This window comes from Oncorhynchus keta, chromosome 30 (genome assembly GCF_023373465.1).
Source record: "Oncorhynchus keta strain PuntledgeMale-10-30-2019 chromosome 30, Oket_V2, whole genome shotgun sequence".
Classification (NCBI taxonomy): domain Eukaryota; kingdom Metazoa; phylum Chordata; class Actinopteri; order Salmoniformes; family Salmonidae; genus Oncorhynchus; species Oncorhynchus keta.
The window spans coordinates 20,414,323-20,436,822 of record NC_068450.1 but is presented as its reverse complement, the minus strand read 5'-3'; the positions used below and the strand labels follow the sequence as shown (position 1 = coordinate 20,436,822).

Sequence of the window (22,500 nt, the reverse complement as noted above, 5' to 3'; positions counted from 1 at the left end):
TCCTATCATATCATCATCAGAGTGCAGATAAAACAATAAAAGACTGAAAGACAAAGCAGCAGGACTGCACAGGCTGAGCAGCAGAGGAAGTAGCAGAAGTGGTGAGCACCAGAGGAAGTAGAGGAAGTGGTGAGCAGCAGGGAAAGTAGATGAAGTGGTGAGCAGCAGAAGATGTAGATAAATTGCTGAGCAGCTGAGAAAGTAGAGAAATTGGTGAGCAGAAGAGGAAGTAGAGAAAGTGGTAAGCAGAAGAGGAAGTTTATGAAGTGATTAGCAGCAGAGGAAGTAGATAAAGTGGTGAGCAGAAGAGGAAGTAGAGAAAGTGGTAAGCAGAAGAGGAAGTTTATGAAGTGATTAGCAGCAGAGGAAGTAGAGAAAGTGGTAAGCAGAAGAGGAAGTAGAGAAAGTGGTAAGCAGAAGAGGAAGTTTTGAAGTGATTAGCAGCAGAAGTAGAGAAAGTGGTAAGCAGAAGAGGAAGTAGAGAAAGTGGTAAGCAGAAGAGGAAGTTCTGAAGTGATTAGCAGCAGGGGAAGTAGAGAAAGTGGTAAACAGAAGAGGAAGTAGAGAAAGTGGTAAGCAGAAGAGGAAGTTTATGAAGTGATTAGCAGCAGAGGAAGTAGAGAAAGTGGTAAGCAGAAGAGGAACTAGATGAAGTGGTTAGCAGCAGAAGAAGTAGAGGAAGTGGTGAACAGAACACAGCTTTACTCGTGTGTAGAATCATATTCATATCGGAGACCAGAGAAAGGAGAGTAACCCAGCTCTCTCGGAACCATGGAAAGATTGAGGGAGGAAGGAAGGCAGTGGTTCTGCTGGACTACATTATTCTTCATTGAACATTGAAACTCATCCCCTTCTCTTTCTCCCTTCCCCCTCTCCTGACTGGACTTCAGATGGGATAGCGTCCCTAATTCTTATTATCTCTTTCTCGACACTAAAGCGGTACGGAATATTTGCACGGTCAGACCAGACACAGGGGCTATATATATCCTGTGTTTTTCTATTCCAGAGTGATGAGACTGGATCATTGATCCTTAGCTCTGTTTACTGAAGTGGAATTCAGAATCAGAACTTCCATTTTATACCTTATTGGTTATGTCTTTCTTACTCTGAGGACCGACCTTGTCACTTTGGCTCTTGTTCTAACTAACCATTGTTTCCCCAGTGTTTTAGGGCAGAGCAGTGCTGTTGTAATATAGAAATGTGAGGTTTTTTACTTTGCTGATCCTGTCTAAAATATTAGTATGTGTTTTTTTTAACTAATGAAGCTACTAGGGCACTTTGTTGTAAAAAATGGAAATGTTATATAGTTGTTCTGTTTGTTTAGGGCAGTTTAAAGTGAAATACATCTTTACTAGTTATTATTGTCAGGGCTTCATAAAGTCATCTTTTATATATAATAGAAATTGGTGGTGATGTTTTTATTATAAATTCTTTATCTAGAGATATTGCCTCAGCACTATGTTTCTATAAGAGAAATGTAATGCAGGCAAGGAAATAATGTGGAAAATGTTGTCTTTCAGTCTGAGTTAAAGAACATTGTTGACTTGCATGCATAGCTAGTTCACAATGTATTACTAATACACATCACATCCACATCGTGGACACAACGAGCAGTTGTTGTCAAGGTAGCACTCACATCTGTAGCCATGAAATGCTTTGAAAGGCTGGTCATGTCTCACATGAACACAATCATCCCAGACACCCTGGACCCACTCCAATTCTCATACCACCCCAACAGATCCACATATGACGCAATCTCTATTGCACTCCATACTGCCATTTCCCACCTGGACGAGAGCAACACCTATGTGAGAATGGTGTTCATTGACTACAGCTCAGCATTCAACACCGTAGTACCCTCCAAGCTCTGGTCCCTGGGACTGAACACATCCCTCTGCGACTGGATCCTGGACTTCCTGAAGGGCTGCCCCCAGGTGGTGAGGGTAGGCAACAACACATCCCTCTGCAACTGGATCCTGGACTTCCTGAAGGGCCTCCCCCAGGTGGTGAGGGTAGGCAACAACACATCCCTCTGCAACTGGATCCTGGACTTCCTGAAGGGCCTCCCCCAGGTGGTGAGGGTAGGCAACAACACATCCCTCTGCAACTGGATCCTGGACTTCCTGAAGGGCTGCCCCCAGGTGGTGAGGGTAGGCAACAACACATCCGCCACACTGACCCTCAACACGGGGGCTCCTCAGGGTGCGTGCTTAGTCCCCTCCTGTACTTCCTATTCTCCCACGACTGTGTGGCCACGCACGACTCCAACAACATCATCAAGTTTGCTGATGACATGACAGGGGTAGGCCTGATCACCAACGACGATGAAACAGCCTATAGGGAGGAGGTCAGGGACCTGGCAGTGTGGTGCCAGGACAACAACCTCTCCCTCATCGTCAGCAAGACAAAGGAGCTGATCGTGGACTACAGGAAACAGGGCCAAGCACATGCCCATCCATATTGACATGGCTGTAGTGGAGTGGGTCGAGAGCTTCACGTTTCTCTGTGTCCACATCACTAAGGAATTAACAGCAACAGTCATCCACACACACGAACACAGTCTTGAAGAAGGCACGACAACGCCTTTTGCCCCTCAGGAAGCTGAAAAGACTCGGCATGGGCCCTCAGATCCTCTCAAGATTCCACAGCTGCACCATTGAGAGCATCTTGACTGGCTGCATCACCGCAAGACACTACAGATGGTAGTGTGTATCGCACAGTACATTACTGGGGTCGAACACCCTGCCATCCAGGACCTCTATACCAGGCGGTGTCAGAAGAAGGCCCTAAAAATTGTCAAGGACTCCAGCTACTCAAGTCATAGACTCTCATACCACATGACAAGCCCTACTGATGCACCAAGTCTGGAAGCAACAGGACATTAAACAGCTTCTACACAGAAGCCATAAGACTGAGAGCTATTGGTTAACTATTTAACTATTTTCATTTACCATTTTTGCACTAAGTCTTTTTACTCACCACATATGCTGCTGTTACTATTTATTATCTATCCTGTTGCCTAGTTACTTTATCCCTACCTATATATACATACATACCTATATATACCTCATACCCCTGCATATCAACTCGGACTCATTAGTTCTCTGTTATTTCTCTTTTTTTATTCTCTGCATTGTTGGGAAGGGCCTGTAAGTGAGCATTTCACTGTTGGTATTGTAACGACCCTGGGTTTATAAGCGCGGAAATCGACTCCGCCACACGAGCATGCTTTTGCAGCACAGTCGATAGCGCGCCGGACCTCGGGCTAGAAGGTCGAGGGTTCGAGACCTGCTTCCTGCCTGTTTCTTTACAGTATACACCGGTTGTTTACCAAGCATGTGACAAATAACATTTTATTTGATTGTCTTTCAAACACATTGTTACAGTTATTGGTTAGCTAGCTAGCGAATTTTAGCCATATTATCATTGACATGAAATCAATCAAAACACCTCAAAACAAGACATGGTATCAATAATAAGATTTTTAAAAACAGCTGAAACGAGCCAACTATGATTCCCCGCATGACAGCTTCTTGTCATTGTTGCTAGCTATCTGACAGTTCAGAATCATAAAGCACGGATTCCGGCCCCATTTAATTGCATTATTTTCGCGACATTGTCAGCCAACCTGTCTATTCTTGACCAAGTGAGAAATGCTAATTACGAGTGTTGAGATTTTTTTTCCGGGTAATACGATTTGAACATTTTGGCCTTCCATATGAATTGGCCTATTTTAGCACCATTATCGCATATCGCCATCACGTTGGAAAGCGCCTGAAGTATCTTCTAGCGAACTTCCCACTTCACCAGCAGGTAGGTCTATTGGCGCCACTACCAGTACTTCCATATTGAAGTTATTTTGGACCATTCTGATGAATATTTTCTGTGTAACTCAGCCAGACACTGCATATAGACACGAGCATGAGGAATGGCGGTGTATTGCAATTAGTCATTTCAGACGAACGGCTTTCTAACATTAAAACAACAACGTACAAAACAGCACACTTTTTTCCATCAACATAAATTTAATAAGGTAGTGAAAGTACATAAACAAAGTAATGAAGTACAGTAAGATGCAAGTTATGATGATGCCAGATGTAGGATGAGCAGATTTTTCAAAGCCAATTTAAGCACCATCGTCATGTAGTCAGGGGAAGGCCATAAATAAGTAAGAACTGCTCTAGAATGTATGAGAAGAAGTTATACATGGGACATGTGGACTGTTATCACAGTTTTCAGACATTTCTACCAACTAAAAAAATAACAATATTGGTGTAGCACTAGTTAATCATGCAATTTACTTTAGTAAACCTTCTGAAACACAGACAAAATATACTTAAATAAGTAGAACTCGATACATCTCTGTCCAGCAATGTCATGAAGCCTGGAAAGTAATTTATACTCTCTGAATGTGAGATCCCTATCAAAAATAATATGCAGATTTCGTATTTTCTTAATATATCTAAAGTGCAAGTATTTCTCCATTTTATTCAATGCTTTCTGTAAGTATAAAATACAAAGGAAAAAAAACAGCAATATGCTTTTCCTGTTTATACTGTATGTTAGATTTTTCTGAAAGGATCATCATATTTAACAAACCATATATATATATATATACACACACACACACACACACACACACACACACACACACACACACACACACACACACACACACACACACACACACACACACACCACAGATAAAATATTTTGAAAGGTACAACATATAATATAGGGTTGATAAACGGGTTGTTAGACCATACGGTGACATGGGATATGTTCATTGTGCATTGACCCCCTTCCTCCCCATTGACTTTTATAGCCCCTTTGCCCAATGTCTCATCCCAGTACATAACAGTAGCCTATACAGTCTGCATACATGAAGGACTTTGCATTGGTATGTGCAAAACAGAATGTGTGCTGAGCTAGTAATGGCCAAGATGACTGTTGGCTTCACAAACAAGATTGTGATTGGCCTTGCCCATATTATAGACTTTGTCTGTGTGCGATTGGTCTGAACTTGAAGGCCCAGTGAAACGTCATAGTGACAATAGAACACTGAAACTAGATCAGTTGAACTGAAGAAAACAAACATCAGATGAACAGATCTTTAAACAGCTTGGTAGAATGAATGGAAGTTAGTTAAGTCTGTTTTGGAATTCTAGTGGGAGAGATTCCAGAAGAGCAAACCTCCAAAGGGACTGGTAGAGGTTATTACCATGGTCATGCAGCTGTTGTTTAGATCACTGGTCAGAAAATACACATTCCCACTGTTAAGTACAAATATGAAGAACAAAGCACCTCTAATAGGTCATAAATTCTATTCTAAGACATCGCTCTCTGATGCAAACCGCACAAGCACCATCACCACCACCAATGTTACACTGAACTGAACTAGCCATGCTGCTGCACAGTTTCAATCAACCCATTGCAGGTTTTGATTATCGGACAAAAACACATGGCGTCCATTTTGTGCACCATTGATTAACTGTGCAATGTGAGCAACATGGTAAAGCCATCCACTCTGGACAGTGGCAGTTGGTTCTGACCCCAACACTGTGCTGTACCTTTATAATAGGCAGTGTTCTAGAATCTACTACACAGAACCACTCCACTCCGGAACCAGAACGTACCCAATAGCACCTTGTGAACTGACAAAACAATTATCACTTTTGTTTAATATTTTTCAAAAATGTGTGCGTTTTACAGAGCGAGGCATACAAACATAAAATGTGAGCTGAATGAGTTAGAATTAGTATGTCTACGATTGGCAGGTAAGAGAGTGTTGAAAAAGGTGGATTGAATTTCCAGTCTTCATTTCTCGCATTTGAGGCCTGAATTCAATCAAGCCTTTACTGTGTAGAAATAGCATTTGGTCTTTCACAGCATTAGTGCCGTATTGACTGAATTCTGGCCTCAAATGTGCTTTATGTGTGGGGCACAATGTAGCAGATAAACTGTGGATGTTACTCTATGCAAAGGATCTCTGACATTCTGGGGCAGTGTTAGGGAATATAATTTTCTCCAGAAGAGGAGAGAAACCCAATGTAGCTTTAATGCTGGCCTAGTAAAGGGCCATATAATAGGGTCCCTATATGGGGCCCCACATAGGGACCCATGCATCCCGAGGCCTCGTTCTTACACTTGTAACTCCGACCCAATCCAAATGGCAGGTGGAATTATAGCAGACCTACTACTGCTCAGTCTGTCTTCAACATCATGCCAGCCGGTCTGATGGCAGTACAGTAGAGTAGGTTTAGATCTAATAAACTAATCCAAGCCACCCAGTGATACTCTAAATCCGGCTACTGATGGTTAACCTAGCTAGCTGATTGTTAATCATCGCTTAAAGAAATCCTCTATGGCATTGTTTAATGCTGAACTGAGAGAAAAGGATGCTGGGTAACTGTCAGAATGATTCGTCTTCACCCCAGGCAGAATGGTTGGTCACTTCATCGTCAGGGCAACCCCCTCTGTCATCATGTCAATTTGTTGACATTGTGTAATGTTCGTTTAATTTTTCTCCTTCTATCCAAGTAAAACAGAGGTTTCAAGATACTATTCAATTAAATTATAAGACACAGAAGGGGGAGGACTGTGCCTTTAACACTGACTTGAAGATGAGATAAGCTATCTGATTTGTGAGGGGGGAAGTGTCTCTGTAGCGAATCTGTGGAAAGAGAAACACCAGAAACTTGCCTACACTCACTGAAACACAGTGGGGTTATTGTATATGAAAGTGATGGGAAATCTCACACACTAATTTGACATCTTTTCACTTAAATGCAGAGAAAGACTTCACATTTCCATTATAATGCAGAATTCAGCCTCATGCTTTTCAAATATCAAACACATATATTTGTATTTTCTTTTTGTCTATACGACATACAATGCCACGGTTGGCACGTACAATATTGCACACTATAATGTAATGTCCTCACAGTCTGTCATCACACTGTGTAGAGGGAGACTGCTGCTCAGACAACATCATGTGGAGAGTAACATTGAGAAATCAAATAAAGCAAGGTGACAAATTAGACTGGCAGGCCCGGTCTAGTTTGGATTATATTGGGGCTGTAGCACCATAGAAAGATACTGCCTTGGCCTACATCCAAAAACCTCACAAGGGACTCTTAGGGCATTCATCCATCATCCGTCTCCATCTCATCCCCACTGACTGACTACTGTACACGTCCAGTTACAACCCATCTTATTTTACATGGTGCAAGAAGTGGACAGAATCAACGCCACACCTCTGATGACTATCCATGCTCACATTAGAAGTGCTGCTGCTGTTCCTGTTCTAGAAGCCATTCTCTGCTCTCCTCACCTGTGGAGGGAGACAGGCTACAGAAAAGGGCCTCTGGTTTGGCTAATCAGTGTTGACCAATAGCCATACTTCAGTACAGTACTCATCAATGAAAACATACAGTGGTCGAGAGAGATATCATCAACATCGACCCCAATGTGAAACACGTAAACGAGTGGAGTGTATAAGGCACCAGGTTGTTCTGACGTCAGAGAGGATGCGCCCACGCGGCTCTGCATGCATGTAGCCGCGCGCTGATGCGTCTTTTTTACGCGTCTCGCGCTCCCATCACCGGTCTCGTTTTTACACCCCCCCCCCCCCAAAAGAAAACTCGCCCACAGAAAACGTGGGCATTTCAGGATTTAAATACAGCTGATTCACAAAATCATAATTAGTATATCTAGGTTAGCACTTTTTTCATCTAACCATTGGTCCAAATTTGAATGGACATGGTGCAAAGGGGTAGATATTCAATAGTAAAGATGATTTTAGCCCATTTAGGCCTATATAGAAGCGCAATATTTAGACTCTCCTCTTCATTTATAAAGACTCCATAATGAAGGCCTATATAGAAGCGCAGTATTTAGACTCTCCTCTTCATTTATAAAGACTCCATAATGAAGGCCTATATAGAAGCGCAATATTTAGACTCTCCTCTTCATTTATAAAGACTCCATAATGAAGGCCTATATAGAAGCGCAGTATTTAGACTCTCCTCTTCATTTATAAAGACTCCATAATGAAGGCCTATATAGAAGCGCAGTATTTAGACTCTCCTCTTCATTTATAAAGACTCCATAATGAAGGCCTATGACATTATAGAAACGAGTTATAGCTACATTTTCGATCAAATAAAATACTTTCTCAAATGCCTTTTAAAAAGAGGTGTAGGCATATTGGCAGATCTATTTTTCAGCCTGTGCGTTGCGTTCTGCGGTACACATTAAATGGATAGCGTTTTAATTTTTTTTTTTTCCTGCGTACCTTATAATAATAAACTACATCTGATTTCAGATTTTGGTTTGGTAAAGTTATTTATTTATTTTCTCTTTGTGCTGATGTTTCTTCACATGGAGATCGTCGTCATTTCCATGTAGGATTATACCCCGGTTTTTATTTTGTATTTTTTAAATTTGCACTTTGGAAACCTTTTCGAAATAGCATGGACGTGTGCAAAATCGGTTTGTTTGTTTGGTAGAGGAATAAACACTCTGTTCATTGTCATTTAAATCAAGTAGGAAACAGTTCATATTTTACAGGTCAAACAGTTATTGATAGCAGCGGCTTACTGTTAAAATGGTTGGTAAGTGGGTGATATCCAGCAATGAACGACGAGACAGTACTGCCAATCTGACTGTGAAGGTTGTGTGTGGGGTGCTTCCCTTGGAATTCTCTCTTTATATTTTATAGTAAAAGTCGGTTTATAAAGTCTGTTTGTTGTTATTTATTTATTTCTGCTCAAGCCGGTAATCCGTCAATCATCGTCCCCGTCGTCACCATGTTGGCCCTCCGGTAGGAGTTCGGAGGCCCGTTTCTCTCTACTCCGCTCCTGGATCTTTCTCATCTCCTCGGCATATTTACAGAACGTGTTGCCGAATTTGGACCACACTTTGCACGGAACAGTGATGGAGTTCCGGTAGGTAGGCTTCACCTCGCTGACCCGCATGAACACTCCGTACTTGTTAGAACCCACGTCGAAGAAAAAGCGCTTGTTGTCAACAGTCAAGGAGGTGCCCTCGGGTAGTTCGGCTGGATCCTCATCCATACCGTAATCATCGATGAGTTTGGCTAAAGCATCACGGAACTCGATAAGTCCCTGCGCTGGAAGCGCGATTGTCTGGCCTTGTGCGCTTCCCAATCCGGGCCCCCGATTAACGGTTTGACGGATCCTGAGGAACCGCCCCCTCTGGTTCTCTTTCAGATCCATGTAATATTTGCGATTCTCTCGCACTAGAAATTCGCTCTTGAGGGCTCGCCGGGGCTCATCCTGCACTATGTCCGGGTTGCTCGGGCCCAGCTGGGCGTAATGTTCGATGAAGTCCCCGAGATAGTCACGGAACTCCACTGCCACTGACATAGAGAGAGTGAGGCGGCTCTTGTTTCCCCCAGCTCCGACCTCGGCTATCTTTAGGAAGCGGCCTTTTGCATTCTGCTTCACATCTAGGTAGAAGCGCTTATTCTGGATGTCGACTCGCTTCGATGCGAGCTCCTCTGTGTCGTGTTGGAGTCTTGCCGCGGCGCCCATCGCGCCCGGGGGCAGCGAGCCGGGGCCTGTGGCCAGCCCTCCGTGGTCACTGCCACTGTCTCTGTCCGCCATGATGCTGCCTCCCTGCTTACCTTCCACGGTCTCCCTCAGCCTGCTGCAACCTCGAATACCCGTCAACCACTCCGCCGATATCGCGAGAGCTCTACGCTTTAGAAAGGAAATTAAAGTAGCCTACTGTAGTTTTGGAGAGGGGTGTGTTCAAGATATACAAGTTTGCGCCTAAACTGTGCAGCAGCTGCATATAATTCAGTAACGTTTAAACTAAATCGAAGTCCTTAATAATGTGTGATGATGCAATGCTTCATTATAATGTCCCTGATTTCCATTTCCTATTAGTAATATAACATCCTCATATTACACAAAATGTTCATCATCTGTCATGGGAGAAACAGGTGTTTTGCCTGCATCTGTAGCATCTAACATATTCCTCGAATGAAACACTAGCCTACCCATGTGTTGAACAGAGAAGAGACAGACAATACAAATGTGTATTTCATTGATGTACATGTACAGCATGGTGGGTAAAATAATATATAATAGTCTACTTAACTGATAACTGTTTATTTGTCTCTTTATGAGATAATTGACTCAGACGTGTTGAAGGTGTGATTTGATTGATGATGAAAACAGAGCATCAAAAGGACGTATAATTTGATGACAGATGGGAATAATTAAAACAATATTTAGTCTATGTAATGTGATCTGTAATATCATGAGGTAAAATCAGTCAAATATCCTTAGTATGATCAGAAATCACCGTATGATCACTTCTCTACCGCTAACTGATATCATCTTCCTGTCGCCGTTTCAGCACCACAGACAGCGCACGTTTTCTGACCTCTAAGCAAGGACATCTAGCTGACATCTAGCTTGCGCTCTGAATGCGCGAGCGGGGGAATCTTGAACGAATGAAGTGATTGATTGATTGGGGGGGGGGATGGGGCGTCTGGCAGAGAAAGGAAAATACCACCACCATGAAGCTGTGTATGACATAGTGTATCTTGTATCTGTGTATGACATAGCCATCTTTCGTCAGTCTGTTGGCGGTTTGAGAAGGGAAACAGCACACATGTTACATGTATCCGCCTATCCATATGTGGCTTCCCCATTACTTCAATAGTGGTAATCGATATTCTCACATGTGGCCACACGCTGAGCCACTCCGCCACCATCACACACATTACTCATTTTCTTTTGGTGCAGAAATCTCCAGCCCTGTATGAACATGCCCGCAGGACCCGGTGCCTTTCAATAGGTGGAGCGGCTATTGGGTATAGTAACCAGTGGTTTGGCCAGATTAAACAGAAAGAGGGGTCTCCAACTCACAGCTTGCCGTGCAATAGGCTATTAGGCTACTACTGGAACCATTGAGATTTTCGCAGCGTTAGTCATCGCACTAGCCGCAGTGTAGCCTTGTCTCTATCCTCCCTCTCTGGATCGCCAGCCCTGTGGTTCAGTACGCACTCCTCTAAGCGTTGGGTTTGGTGAATCTATTTAAACTGAACCGCGACCGAACCATATACTGTTGCTATCATGGTTGCCCGTGGTTCTGACTCAAGGCGGTTTCATTGACCCGTGGTCAGTGGTTTGAGGTGAGGGGTGTTGGGTGCGCGGCTCCGGTCATTAGTGTGTTTGCGCAGGAAGTGGTAGCAGACGCCAGTGGCCGGGCAGGTGATGTTTGCTCACGTAAGCGGCTCGTGTTTGTGGGGTGCAGGGGACGAGGCTGGAGGGAGTGCGCTGTGGCTTTGCCTAACCGGATAACCAGATAACAGCTATCTTCCGTACTCTTCGTTTTACTGAAAAGTAATCCGATTTCTACATTTCTGAAGGTGGATCAAAAAGCCCGACCTTGTGTGTGTATGGCTGTGTGTATTTGTGCTTTTCTGTTCGCGAAATCTAACATTCGTTTTCCGTTATAGAAAGCCAATGCGCCCACCCATGCAATGACATTTGCTGGAGAGAGAGGATAAACTATAGAGGCTTCATGCAGAACCTCTGGTTTCGAGTAGAGGGTAATTTACGAGTCTTGTGTTGCGTTTCAAGAGAAAGTAATAGGTTTGAAGGAGGATGCAGCAACCACATTTTTAACCATGCATAACCGGGCCGTTTCCGGTTCTTAGGCTGGTGTGTCCCCATCTGAAACCGTATGGGGAAAGCGGCAGACACAGATGGCATGGACACTTATACAAGGTCTGCCGCTCTGCCCTGCTATCGGAGCCTATTCGCAGTCTCCCACTTCAACCCCGCTCCGTCATCCGCGCCCCTCAGCCGCCCCAGCACTGCAGCAACGGAGCCACGGCCGACGGCATGAGGCTTGATCCGGTCCATTTCTCCATGCTGGTCATCGGGGTCTCTTTCGCCTGTTACGCCCCGAGTCTCAATTCCCTCCAGGACCAGGCATACCGATCCGCCGTGGTCATCGAGGGCGAGGTGCGCTCCTCACCGGAAAACGTCTCTCGGGACCCGTACAGTGTGAATGTCAAAGTGCTAGACGTATGGCCCGTGAACAGCGGCGGACTCGAGCGGGAGCAGCTCGTGACCGTCGGGGACTTCGGTTCCGAGGCCTCGTGCACTACTGTAGAGGAGAACCATAGATATATATTTTTCATGGACCCAACAGGCGAGCCTTTAGTATTCAAGGCATCGTTCGCTCCGCTGGACGCCAGCGGAACGGACCTGAAGAAGGATGTGGAGAGCGTGTTGTGTGAGGACTGCGGTAAGTTGAGCTTTCATTGGACGCTTCAGGGCCGCACGCTAATACCCCGGTGATATAAGGAGTCTTTGGTCTCCCTGTGAGCCTTATCGGTGATGATTGACACAGTTCAAATATCCATGCCCTGGTGACACATAACTAAGACGGCTCGTTTTTCCAGGACATGCATGGATGTGTGAGACAGATATCCTAGAGACTGTAGTACATTTGGCTATAAGTGAGAGTGATGTATAATAGGCAATACTGGGGACGAGTGAGACGATTCCTATGTACAAAGCACATTGATTTGGTATGGACAATCCATGATTATGAAAATTATTTACTGTCTATAGTGTGCATGTTGGTAAGATATTGGCATGCTTGGCTATGTAGAGTCAAAAGATGGAACATAGATTCTGTACAAAAGCCTCAGTGCCGGCAGTTAAAGTGTTCGTGAGTGTGTGTGAGTGTAGTGTCCCATGTCTGAGAATGAGGTGGACAGGTATCAGAGAGAGAGAAAGAAAGAGAAAGTGAGAAAGAGAGAGAGAGGGGAAGAGTGAATCTGACAGAATATGACACAGTTTCATTTCAAATACCCATCAGTATTCGTTCAGATGTCAGTTAGCTTTCAAACAACTTGGAGACTGACACCATGTGACGGGAAATAGGGAGACCAATCATCTAGTCCGAAACGGTTGGTGCTGTTAGATCAGGTGGTGGATATTTAGTCCTTTAGGGCCCTTCACTAAAGATGAGAGGCATGACAATGTTTCAGCACCATGGACAGCTCATATTCTCTGACCTCTGAATAGCATCCATCCATTCTCAGTCTGTTTTACTTGTTGTCATGCATGATAAGAGTAAGACAGTGGCCTATTGCCTCTTTAAATCATCAGTTACATTATCTTCTATTCTCTGTGACACATTCTTTGGATGTGTCCAAATAGTCTGGAGAACTGAAGCTTTCTTTACTCAGCTCATCACCTTTAGCATGATGAAACAATACCGGTATGATCAGGGGCCGCATGTATCAAGCATTTCAGAGTAGTAGTGCTGATTTAGGATTGGTTTTGCCTTATAGATCACAATGAATAAGGTTACATGGACAGGAAAGACCTGATCCTAGATCAGCACTCCTTTTCTGAGACGCTTGATACATAAAGCCCCTGGTCTCTACCTGAGGCAAATGTCAACATCATCCTGACAGTGTTTCAGCACCATGGACAGTACACATTCTCTGACACCTGGAGACTGACACCATGTGACAGGAAGTAGGGAGACCAACCATCCAGTCCTGAATGGTTGGTGCTGCTAGATCATGATGAGACACAACAACAATTTAAAATCGTCAACTCATTCTCATTGCTCCCATGACCAGTAATTTGAAAGGCCTTGATGGGTGAAATGGATGCAGTTGAGACCTAGCCACCATTTCCACCTATCAGGGCTCATAATAGAGAGGAGACAACAGGGTGCTAGGAGTGTTTGACTCTGTCAGCTGTGTGTTTCTGTATGGCTGAACCAGTCCCTGTCTGCAGCTGAAGTGCTTTCATTGTTTTCCAGCTATTTAGTTAGCCACAGAGCAGTTTCAGTGTCAAATATTCTTGCTGAGGGAGGGGTGACTGTAGTGTAGGTAATCTGCTCAGATGCTGCCATCAAAGACCACACTTCCTTGACTCAACAGTGACACAGACAGACTCTTACTCACCACTGGAACCTCATCATGCAAAGTCCCAGATGTACAGAGAGACAGGCTCTAATGCTTTGAGTATCTACACAAGTTCTCTACCCCTCTCTCTCTCTCTCTCTCTCTCTCTCTCTCTCTCTCTCTCTCTCTCTCTCTCTCTCTCTCTCTCTCTCTCTCTCTCTCTCTCTCTCTCTCTCTCTCTCTCTCTCTCTCTCTCTCTCTCTCTCTCTCTCTCTCTCTCTCTCTCTCTCTCTCTCTCTCTCTCTCTCTCTCTCTCTCTCTCTCTCTCTCTCTCTCTCTCTCTCTCTCTCTCTCTCTCTCTCTCTCTCTCTCTCTCTCTCTCTCTCTCTCTCTCTCTCTCTCTCTCTCTCTCTCTCTCTCTCTCTCTCTCTCTCTCTCTCTCTCTCTCTCATTGTGTAAATATTGCCAAAGCAACAATGTATACAATATACATTGTAACAAAATTATAAATGATAGCAAATAATAATATAAAATGGTAGTAAATAATAATACAAAATTAAATACAAAAATAATAACAATAAAATGGTAACAGTCAATAGTAGAAATGTAATAAATATAAAATCTAAATAAATAATAAATATAAAATCTAAATAGTAATAATAAGTAAGTTGCTGCTTACTATGCAGATGTTATTATTCAGTGTCCCTCAGGCAGTCGCAGGAAAATACATATTTGGCTGCAAGAGGAGCAGTTGCTCCTTCACCCATGAGTATTTTTAGTTTTTCCTCTGGGTTTAATTTATAAAAATGTGTAATAAATGTAGTAATTTCTGTGAATAATGAATCTCTTTGTGAGGAATATTTATCACAGTAAAGGAGAAAGTGCATCTCTGTCTCTAGCCATGTCTTTTTATGTCTGCCGGTTTCTATTGCCAATCGGTGGTCACTCAGCCTGTACTTGGTAAGGATCTGTCTCTGCTTTGTATCTCTGACAGAGTAGAGATAATCAGCCAATTCATTCTCTCTGTTTAGGGTCAGATAGCAATTTAGTCGGCTTTGGGATTTTGTTTCGTTTTTCCAATGTTGTAAAGATGATTCCTTTGATTGGTTCATGATTTTGCTTATTGGAATTCTTTCTTTTGAAGCAGTTCTGGTGTCAGCTTGGTTGGTGAGGTCCAACACCAGCTGACTGAGAGGGCTCGTTTCTGGGCTCAGCTCTTGGGTTTGAAGAGCTTTAAATTGCAGACTTGAATTTGGACTTGAATTTAGATGTAGACAAAATGTTAATGATCTTTTCTGTATCTTCATTATTACTGGAAAACGGCCCAATTCTGCCCTACATGCATTAGTTGGTGTATTTCTCTGAACTTGTAGGATTTTCCGACAGAATTCTGCATGTAGGGCTTCAATTGGATGTTTGTTCCACATTTTAAAGTCCAGTTTATTGAGTGGCCCCCAAACCTCACTTCCATAAAGAGCTATTGGTAGGATTACACTGTCAAATATTTTGGTCCAAATTTTTTGAGATGTTGATTTTGAATAATTTCATTTTTATTGCATACATTGCTCTGCGGGCTTTTTCTTTGAGTGCATTCACTGCCATATTAAAGTTTCCCGATGCAGATATGGTCAGACCAAGGTAGGTGTCATTTTTTGTGTGTTCAATTAAGGTGTTGTTCAGGGTGAATTTATATTTGTGTTTCTGACATCTGTTTTTTTGGGGGAAAATCATGATTTTCGTTTTTGGAAATGTATTGCCAGGGCCCAATTATGGCAATATTGCTCTAGAATATTAATGTTCTGTTGAAGACCTTCTTTGGTTGGTGATAGAAGTACCAAGTCATCAGGTATTTCACCTCTGTGTCAAATAATGTGAGTCCTGGGGCTGGAGAATGGTCCAACATGTCTGCTAATTCATTGATATAAATGCAGCCTTGTCTCACACCTCGACATTGTGACAATAATTCTGTTCTTTGGTTTTAGATTTTTATTGCACACTTGTTTTCTGTGTACATACATTTTAATAAGTCATACACCTTTACCACTAAGCCCACCTACATTAATAAACACCACCTCACCACCAAGCCCACCTACATTAATAAACACCACCTCACCACCAAGCCCACCTACATTAATAAACACCACCTCACCACCAAGCCCACCTACATTAATAAACACCACCTCACCACCAAGCCCACCTACATTAATAAACACCACCTCACCACCAAGCCCACCTACATTAATAAACACCACCTCACCACCAAGCCCACCTACATTAATAAACACCACCTCACCACCAAGCCCACCTACATTAATAAACACCACCTCACCACCAAGCCCACCTACATTAATAAACACCACCTCACCACCAAGCCCACCTACATTAATAAACACCACCTCACCACCAAGCCCACCTACATTAATAAACACCACCTCACCACCAAGCCCACCTACATTAATAAACACCACCTCACCACCAAGCCCACCTACATTAATAAACACCACCTCACCACCAAGCCCACCTACATTAATAAACACCACCTCACCACCAAGCACACTTTGGAGAATTGTGTAGAATAGCCCTTCGTGTCAAATAGAATCAACATTTGACATTTACTTATTACATTTTTTTCTTGAAGAAAGAATTCTTGAATTCAAAATGTTACAGAAAACCTTTCCCAAGTTACTGTTTACGCAAATTCCCCTGTAATTATTGGGGTCTGATTTGTCTCCACTTCTATGGATAGGGAGATAGGGGAGATGAGCCCCTGGTTCCAGACATCAGGGAAGCAGCCAGAAGTTAAAACCATGCACAGCATTTTGCAACTCAGTTGTGCTGTTTTTCAGCATTTCATTTCTGTTGTTGACTCTCTCTCAATCTCTCTCTCTCTCTCTCTCTCTCTCTCTCTCTCTCTCTCTCTCTCTCTCTCTCTCTCTCTCTCTCTCTCTCTCTCTCTATCTATCTATCTATCTATCTATCTATCTATCTATCTATCTATCTATCTATCTATCTCTCAATATAGAAAGTGAAATAAACAATACAAATTAACAGTAAACATTACACATACAGAAGTTTCAAAACAGTAAAGACATTACAAATGTCATATTATATATATATACAGTGTTTTAAAAATGTACAAATGGTTAAAGGACACAGGACTCTCTCTCTCTCTCTCTCTCTCTCTCTCTCTCTCTCTCTCTCTCTCTCTCTCTCTTTCTCTCTCTCTCTCTCTCTCTCTCTCTCTCTCTCTCTCTCTCTCTCTCTCTCTCTCTCTCTCTCTCTCTCTCTCTCTCTCTCTCTCTCTCTCTCTCTCTCTCTCTCTCTCTCTCTCTCTCTCTCTCTCTCTCTCTCTCTCTCTCTCTCTCTCTCTCTCTCTCTCTCTCTCTCTCTCTCTCTCTCATTGTGTAAATATTGCCAAAGCAACAATGTATACAATATACATTGTAACAAAATTATAAATGATAGCAAATAATAATATAAAATGGTAGTAAATAATAATACAAAATTAAATACAAAAATAATAACAATAAAATGGTAACAGTCAATAGTAGAAATGTAATAAATATAAAATCTAAATAAATAATAAATATAAAATCTAAATAGTAATAATAAGTAAGTTGCTGCTTACTATGCAGATGTTATTATTCAGTGTCCCTCAGGCAGTCGCAGGAAAATACATATTTGGCTGCAAGAGGAGCAGTTGCTCCTTCACCCATGAGTATTTTTAGTTTTTCCTCTGGGTTTAATTTATAAAAATGTGTAATAAATGTAGTAATTTCTGTGAATAATGAATCTCTTTGTGAGGAATATTTATCACAGTAAAGGAGAAAGTGCATCTCTGTCTCTAGCCATGTCTTTTTATGTCTGCCGGTTTCTATTGCCAATCGGTGGTCACTCAGCCTGTACTTGGTAAGGATCTGTCTCTGCTTTGTATCTCTGACAGAGTAGAGATAATCAGCCAATTCATTCTCTCTGTTTAGGGTCAGATAGCAATTTAGTCGGCTTTGGGATTTTGTTTCGTTTTTCCAATGTTGTAAAGATGATTCCTTTGATTGGTTCATGATTTTGCTTATTGGAATTCTTTCTTTGAAGCAGTTCTGGTGTCAGCTTGGTTGGTGAGGTCCAACACCAGCTGACTGAGAGGGCTCGTTTCTGGGCTCAGCTCTTGGGTTTGAAGAGCTTTAAATTGCAGACTTGAATTTGGACTTGAATTTAGATGTAGACAAAATGTTAATGATCTTTTCTGTATCTTCATTATTACTGGAAAACGGCCCAATTCTGCCCTACATGCATTAGTTGGTGTATTTCTCTGAACTTGTAGGATTTTCCGACAGAATTCTGCATGTAGGGCTTCAATTGGATGTTTGTTCCACATTTTAAAGTCCAGTTTATTGAGTGGCCCCCAAACCTCACTTCCATAAAGAGCTATTGGTAGGATTACACTGTCAAATATTTTGGTCCAAATTTTTTGAGATGTTGATTTTGAATAATTTCATTTTTATTGCATACATTGCTCTGCGGGCTTTTTCTTTGAGTGCATTCACTGCCATATTAAAGTTTCCCGATGCAGATATGGTCAGACCAAGGTAGGTGTCATTTTTTGTGTGTTCAATTAAGGTGTTGTTCAGGGTGAATTTATATTTGTGTTTCTGACATCTGTTTTTTTGGGGGGAAAATCATGATTTTCGTTTTTTGGAAATGTATTGCCAGGGCCCAATTATGGCAATATTGCTCTAGAATATTAATGTTCTGTTGAAGACCTTCTTTGGTTGGTGATAGAAGTACCAAGTCATCAGGTATTTCACCTCTGTGTCAAATAATGTGAGTCCTGGGGCTGGAGAATGGTCCAACATGTCTGCTAATTCATTGATATAAATGCAGCCTTGTCTCACACCTCGACATTGTGACAATAATTCTGTTCTTTGGTTTTAGATTTTTATTGCACACTTGTTTTCTGTGTACATACATTTTAATAAGTCATACACCTTTACCACTAAGCCCACCTACATTAATAAACACCACCTCACCACCAAGCCCACCTACATTAATAAACACCACCTCACCACCAAGCCCACCTACATTAATAAACACCACCTCACCACCAAGCCCACCTACATTAATAAACACCACCTCACCACCAAGCCCACCTACATTAATAAACACCACCTCACCACCAAGCCCACCTACATTAATAAACACCACCTCACCACCAAGCCCACCTACATTAATAAACACCACCTCACCACCAAGCCCACCTACATTAATAAACACCACCTCACCACCAAGCCCACCTACATTAATAAACACCACCTCACCACCAAGCCCACCTACATTAATAAACACCACCTCACCACCAAGCCCACCTACATTAATAAACACCACCTCACCACCAAGCCCACCTACATTAATAAACACCACCTCACCACCAAGCCCACCTACATTAATAAACACCACCTCACCACCAAGCCCACCTACATTAATAAACACCACCTCACCACCAAGCACACTTTGGAGAATTGTGTAGAATAGCCCTTCGTGTCAAATAGAATCAACATTTGACATTTACTTATTACATTTTTTCTTGAAGAAAGAATTCTTGAATTCAAAATGTTACAGAAAACCTTTCCCAAGTTACTGTTTACGCAAATTCCCCTGTAATTATTGGGGTCTGATTTGTCTCCACTTCTATGGATAGGGGAGATAGGGAGATGAGCCCCTGGTTCCAGACATCAGGGAAGCAGCCAGAAGTTAAAACCATGCACAGCATTTTGCAACTCAGTTGTGCTGTTTTTCAGCATTTCATTTCTGTTGTTGACTCTCTCTCAATCTCTCTCTCTCTCTCTCTCTCTCTCTCTCTCTCTCTCTCTCTCTCTCTCTCTCTCTCTCTCTCTCTCTCTCTCTATCTATCTATCTATCTATCTATCTATCTATCTATCTATCTATCTATCTATCTATCTATCTATCTCTCAATATAGAAAGTGAAATAAACAATACAAATTAACAGTAAACATTACACATACAGAAGTTTCAAAACAGTAAAGACATTACAAATGTCATATTATATATATATACAGTGTTTTAAAAATGTACAAATGGTTAAAGGACACAGGACTCTCTCTCTCTCTCTCTCTCTCTCTCTCTCTCTCTCTCTCTCTCTCTCTCTCTCTCTCTCTCTCTCTCTCTCTCTCTCTCTCTCTCTCTCTCTCTCTCTCTCTCTCTCTCTCTCTCTCTCTCTCTCTCTCTCTCTCTCTCTCTCTCTCTCTCTCTCTCTCTCTCTCTCTCTCTCTCTCTCTCTCTCTCTCTCTCTCTCTCTCTCTCTCTCTCTCTCTCTCTCTCTCTCTCTCTCTCTCTCATTGTGTAAATATTGCCAAAGCAACAATGTATACAATATACATTGTAACAAAATTATAAATGATAGCAAATAATAATATAAAATGGTAGTAAATAATAATACAAAATTAAATACAAAAATAATAACAATAAAATGGTAACAGTCAATAGTAGAAATGTAATAAATATAAAATCTAAATAAATAATAAATATAAAATCTAAATAGTAATAATAAGTAAGTTGCTGCTTACTATGCAGATGTTATTATTCAGTGTCCCTCAGGCAGTCGCAGGAAAATACATATTTGGCTGCAAGAGGAGCAGTTGCTCCTTCACCCATGAGTATTTTTAGTTTTTCCTCTGGGTTTAATTTATAAAAATGTGTAATAAATGTAGTAATTTCTGTGAATAATGAATCTCTTTGTGAGGAATATTTATCACAGTAAAGGAGAAAGTGCATCTCTGTCTCTAGCCATGTCTTTTTATGTCTGCCGGTTTCTATTGCCAATCGGTGGTCACTCAGCCTGTACTTGGTAAGGATCTGTCTCTGCTTTGTATCTCTGACAGAGTAGAGATAATCAGCCAATTCATTCTCTCTGTTTAGGGTCAGATAGCAATTTAGTCGGCTTTGGGATTTTGTTTCGTTTTTCCAATGTTGTAAAGATGATTCCTTTGATTGGTTCATGATTTTGCTTATTGGAATTCTTTCTTTTGAAGCAGTTCTGGTGTCAGCTTGGTTGGTGAGGTCCAACACCAGCTGACTGAGAGGGCTCGTTTCTGGGCTCAGCTCTTGGGTTTGAAGAGCTTTAAATTGCAGACTTGAATTTGGACTTGAATTTAGATGTAGACAAAATGTTAATGATCTTTTCTGTATCTTCATTATTACTGGAAAACGGCCCAATTCTGCCCTACATGCATTAGTTGGTGTATTTCTCTGAACTTGTAGGATTTTCCGACAGAATTCTGCATGTAGGGCTTCAATTGGATGTTTGTTCCACATTTTAAAGTCAGTTTATTGAGTGGCCCCCAAACCTCACTTCCATAAAGAGCTATTGGTAGGATTACACTGTCAAATATTTTGGTCCAAATTTTTTGAGATGTTGATTTTGAATAATTTCATTTTTATTGCATACATTGCTCTGCGGGCTTTTTCTTTGAGTGCATTCACTGCCATATTAAAGTTTCCCGATGCAGATATGGTCAGACCAAGGTAGGTGTCATTTTTTGTGTGTTCAATTAAGGTGTTGTTCAGGGTGAATTTATATTTGTGTTTCTGACATCTGTTTTTTTGGGGGGAAAATCATGATTTTCGTTTTTTGGAAATGTATTGCCAGGGCCCAATTATGGCAATATTGCTCTAGAATATTAATGTTCTGTTGAAGACCTTCTTTGGTTGGTGATAGAAGTACCAAGTCATCAGGTATTTCACCTCTGTGTCAAATAATGTGAGTCCTGGGGCTGGAGAATGGTCCAACATGTCTGCTAATTCATTGATATAAATGCAGCCTTGTCTCACACCTCGACATTGTGACAATAATTCTGTTCTTTGGTTTTAGATTTTTATTGCACACTTGTTTTCTGTGTACATACATTTTAATAAGTCATACACCTTTACCACTAAGCCCACCTACATTAATAAACACCACCTCACCACCAAGCCCACCTACATTAATAAACACCACCTCACCACCAAGCCCACCTACATTAATAAACACCACCTCACCACCAAGCCCACCTACATTAATAAACACCACCTCACCACCAAGCCCACCTACATTAATAAACACCACCTCACCACCAAGCCCACCTACATTAATAAACACCACCTCACCACCAAGCCCACCTACATTAATAAACACCACCTCACCACCAAGCCCACCTACATTAATAAACACCACCTCACCACCAAGCCCACCTACATTAATAAACACCACCTCACCACCAAGCCCACCTACATTAATAAACACCACCTCACCACCAAGCCCACCTACATTAATAAACACCACCTCACCACCAAGCCCACCTACATTAATAAACACCACCTCACCACCAAGCCCACCTACATTAATAAACACCACCTCACCACCAAGCCCACCTACATTAATAAACACCACCTCACCACCAAGCACACTTTGGAGAATTGTGTAGAATAGCCCTTCGTGTCAAATAGAATCAACATTTGACATTTACTTATTACATTTTTTTCTTGAAGAAAGAATTCTTGAATTCAAAATGTTACAGAAAACCTTTCCC

The 22,500-nt window shown here is 42.0% G+C and overlaps 3 protein-coding genes across 4 annotated transcripts in view; 2 read left to right on the top strand and 1 right to left on the bottom strand.

Annotated features, from left to right (window-relative positions):
* Window positions 1-1,403, top strand: part of LOC118374982 (PH and SEC7 domain-containing protein 2-like) — a 72,194-nt gene extending 70,791 nt beyond the window's left edge. For both annotated transcript variants that reach the window (XM_052486816.1, XM_052486815.1), the window contains exon 15: window positions 1-1,403. This exon is cut by the window's left edge and continues 1,207 nt beyond it. The gene's annotated coding sequence lies outside the window, so the exon portion shown is untranslated.
* Window positions 1,404-4,562: 3,159 nt separating this feature from the next.
* On the bottom strand, window positions 4,563-9,685 carry LOC118374983 (transcriptional activator protein Pur-alpha-like). The gene has a single exon (XM_052486918.1). The coding sequence runs from the start codon at window positions 9,627-9,629 to the stop codon at window positions 8,787-8,789; it is 843 nt and encodes a 280-aa protein (XP_052342878.1). The 5' UTR covers window positions 9,630-9,685; the 3' UTR covers window positions 4,563-8,786.
* Window positions 9,686-11,095: 1,410 nt separating this feature from the next.
* LOC118363279 (pro-neuregulin-2, membrane-bound isoform-like) overlaps window positions 11,096-22,500 on the top strand; it is a 68,493-nt gene continuing 57,088 nt past the window's right edge. The window contains exon 1 of the mRNA XM_052486876.1: window positions 11,096-12,294. Within this exon, the coding sequence (XP_052342836.1) occupies window positions 11,886-12,294 (409 nt within the window). The 5' untranslated portion in view covers window positions 11,096-11,885. The remainder of the gene's footprint in view (window positions 12,295-22,500) is intronic.

Coding starts and splice junctions, on each gene's coding strand:
- LOC118374983 (XM_052486918.1), bottom strand. CDS start 9,629: ATGGCGGACAGAGACAGTGGCAGTGACCACGGAGGGCTGGCCACAGGC.